The 3325-nt window shown below is 41.2% G+C and overlaps 1 protein-coding gene across 1 annotated transcript; it reads left to right on the forward strand.

Moving 5' to 3' along the window:
* The first annotated feature begins 796 nt into the window (after positions 1-796).
* LOC106565314 (progonadoliberin-2) lies at positions 797-3010 on the forward strand. Its single transcript, XM_014132262.2, has 4 exons — positions 797-981; positions 1827-1972; positions 2121-2204; positions 2738-3010. Exons 2-4 carry the CDS (start codon positions 1835-1837, stop codon positions 2774-2776), a joined length of 261 nt encoding a protein of 86 aa, XP_013987737.1. The 5' UTR covers positions 797-981; positions 1827-1834; the 3' UTR covers positions 2777-3010.
* The last annotated feature ends 315 nt before the right edge of the window (positions 3011-3325 follow it).

The raw sequence follows: 3325 nt of genomic DNA on the forward strand, positions 1-3325 counted from the left end.
CAACATTCCAAACACTACACTACACACTACAATGGACATTTTGTAGAATGAAACCAGAAAGACCTTATCCCTCATCAATTTCAATGACTTTTATTGTCACCAGAGTCAAATCCAGCAAAATAAACTTTTTTTGTCGTCATGTACCTGTATGGTTATGAATATACAGTAGTTAGCTAGGAGTTTTTATGTGGGTTAGGTTATATCTTTCTAAGTAAAATGCAGCTATGCAAGCTTTTTCTAGCAAGCTAGCTGATAGCAGATTTGAGGAAAATGAAATTGAACATTTGATAATTCGCCTCAGAACCCTATGTCATTTTACTTACCATTATGTCTAGAGACACGTGTCATTACACGGGATGCCACGCCCATAGTGATGACATCATACCCATTGAACCATTTTTTTTATCATCTCTAACACACTGGCAGTGATTGTTGGTTATGTTATTGTACACATGCAAAGATATCTATTGCAAAGCTTAAGTGTCCCTCTTTGCCAGGTGTCCTACTTAACCAATACACACCCTACGTCACTAAATGTGTTGATTTTGGTGTTAGGGAGCAGGGAGGGAGGGTGAAATGGGGGTATTAGATAGAGTAAGGACGGACATCCCAAGGGAGGTCAGGACTGTTTGGAGATGATAATTGGAATTGAGCGGATCTTACGCACACCCCGCGTCCCTAAACACCGCTCAGCTGACCTCTGGGAGGGGAAGGAGCAAAGTGATCAGCGATGGGCAGGGCCAAGTGGCGTGGGGGTGGGGACATAAATTGAGGAGGAAGAGGATGCTTCAGAGATACCATAAGAGACCAGCTCTACAACACTCATTATCGGCTCAGGAAAAGTGATGTGCCACTGAGTTGCTGTATACCAACAGGTTAATAATAGGCAGAAGTGAACAGTGGACACACAGACGTACCTGGGGGACATCAACAGTGACAACCGATTCCATACCACAGTGATTATCAGACTAAGGGTCTAAGGTAAGGATTGCTATGATTTTTGCTCTTGAGTATTAATGGCTAGGAAGTGAGATCTTTGATAGGATTGTTGCATTTGCTTTGGGTTTGATGCTGTCTATGAATAATTCGGCGTAAAAAAAATCCTTGATATTTATCGTAATTTTCCAATAAATATTACGCTGTTGACGTTCTTTATTTTCAATCCTGTCTTGGTGGAATCTTGAGAAGAAATTACCTCAACAATTGCCTATGAGAAACTGATCTTTAAAACCCACTGCAAAATGTGTTTGTGGAGATTTTTTTTCCCCCTGCATAAATATTTTTTGATTGGGTCAAATATATCTCCTGCATTGGATGAGCGGCACAAGAAAAATATTATATATATTTTTTTGATATTTTAAACTTTGAGGCTTGTTGTTAAAGCTTGTTGTTGTGTGTTGTTGTTTGCCTGTCCAATTGTTCCTCTTCACCAACATTTGGATACCCTAATTTGCAAGTCTGGCCGATCAGAAGGCGCCATCACACTTCTGACACCAATGTCGCTACCAGCAGTAGTAGGACAGGCCACATGAGCTGCGTTTACACAGGCAGCCTAATTCTGATCTTTTGCCCAATTATTGGGAAAAAGTCTGATTGGTCAACAACAACAAAAAATAATTAAATACATTTTTTGGGGAATTGAGCAGCCTGTGTAAAAGCAGCCTCTCGCACTTTCTCTCGTTCCTAAGGCATTAATTGTATAACCAGCATCCATCCCTCCCTTTCTTTCCTTGGGAAAGGTATGCCTTATTGCACAGACGAGTGTTGCATGCTGTCTTAACCTACAACTTCCCTCTCCTTACACCTCTCCATCCCTCTCCACTCAGCTCCAGTGATGGTGAGTGTGGCTAGACTAGTGTTTATGTTGGGGTTGCTGCTGTGTCTGGGAGCCCAGCTGTCTTCCTCCCAGCACTGGTCCCATGGCTGGTACCCTGGAGGCAAGAGGGAGCTGGACTCATTTACCACCTCTGAGGTGGGTCACAGTACTACAATCTCAATGACTCAAATGGATATTACATACAGCACTTTTCATCAGGAGTCAAGACGGGTGTTTAGTTCCTGTCTGGGTAACACACAGTAGTCATTTGTGTCACCATCATGCTGTTATCTCTCTGTCTCAGATTTCAGAGGAGATTAAACTCTGTGAGGCAGGAGAATGCAGCTACCTGAGACCCCAGCGAAGGAACATCCTTAAAAACATTATTGTGAGTGCAGGGGCGGGAAGAAAGTAGTACATTCATGTGATGATACTGTATCAGGTGGCAATCATATACGGCAGGGATAGCTCAGATCTGAGCCTGAGGGGCCGGAATACTTCTCGTTTTCTTTTCTACATGGTCACTGATTAGCCACTCACCAGGGCTATGATGAATAAGCAAATGTTGCGGAACACTGCATATGTGATGCCCTTTTCAGTGTCAGAGGCATGTTTGTTCTACATAATGTATTTCTGATATTTCCATAATGCTGTGCCCTGATGAATGTAGCCCTGGTGTCCCAAGTCTAAATCAGTCCTTCATTCAGGGTGAATAATGAAATGCCACTAGTGGATGAGCATAGTATTATTATTCGTCTACAGGTGTTACAAGCATGTTGCATATCCAGTGGTGGAAATGGTGGGGGGAACCGGGTCCCGGAAGTAAAATTATTTTGGGTCCCGGAAGTAAAATTATTGTGTAATAAATGAAGGCAAAAAAATACTGTATCTGTAATTCATGTCTTGTTACTCTCTTTGCAGTTGGATGTCCTGGCCAGAGAATTTCAGAAGAGAAAATAACCTTAGGCAACCTATCAACCGTGGCTGATTTAAATCCTCCCTTGTCTCTGTCTGTTTCCTTCATGACCTCTAACCTCATGTGATTTGGTCCAATGTTGTGGTTTATCCACTTTGATAATCATATAGCATCACCCTTTACCATTGCATCCTTTTCCTGTCCCTTTTTGATGCTGTAGACTATCAATTACAGATGTAACATCATGCACATGCCATTTCCTTTAATAAAGTATCTATTTTGTTATTAATGTCTTCATCATTGTCCTCTCTTTAATTGATTTGTTTCAACGAAAGAATAGGTTAAGAGAGATAGCATGATGAGAGCAAGGTTATCCTTTTTGAAAACATGATTTGAAAATACAAATAAAAAGAAAAACAAACATGTTCTCAGTTATTATATGCAAGTTGAGTACAAAATTCTAACTTTACAGAGAGTAAAGATCTCTAACAGCAAAGAGGAAGAGGCGAAGCGAGAAGGTTTACTCCGCCCAAAGTCTGCCCATGAAAATAAGACCACTAAGGGAGGAATATTTGTATGGTGGTCATTTACCT

The sequence above is a fragment of the Salmo salar genome, chromosome 12, assembly GCF_965601325.2.
Source record: "Salmo salar chromosome 12, fSalSal1, whole genome shotgun sequence".
Classification (NCBI taxonomy): domain Eukaryota; kingdom Metazoa; phylum Chordata; class Actinopteri; order Salmoniformes; family Salmonidae; genus Salmo; species Salmo salar.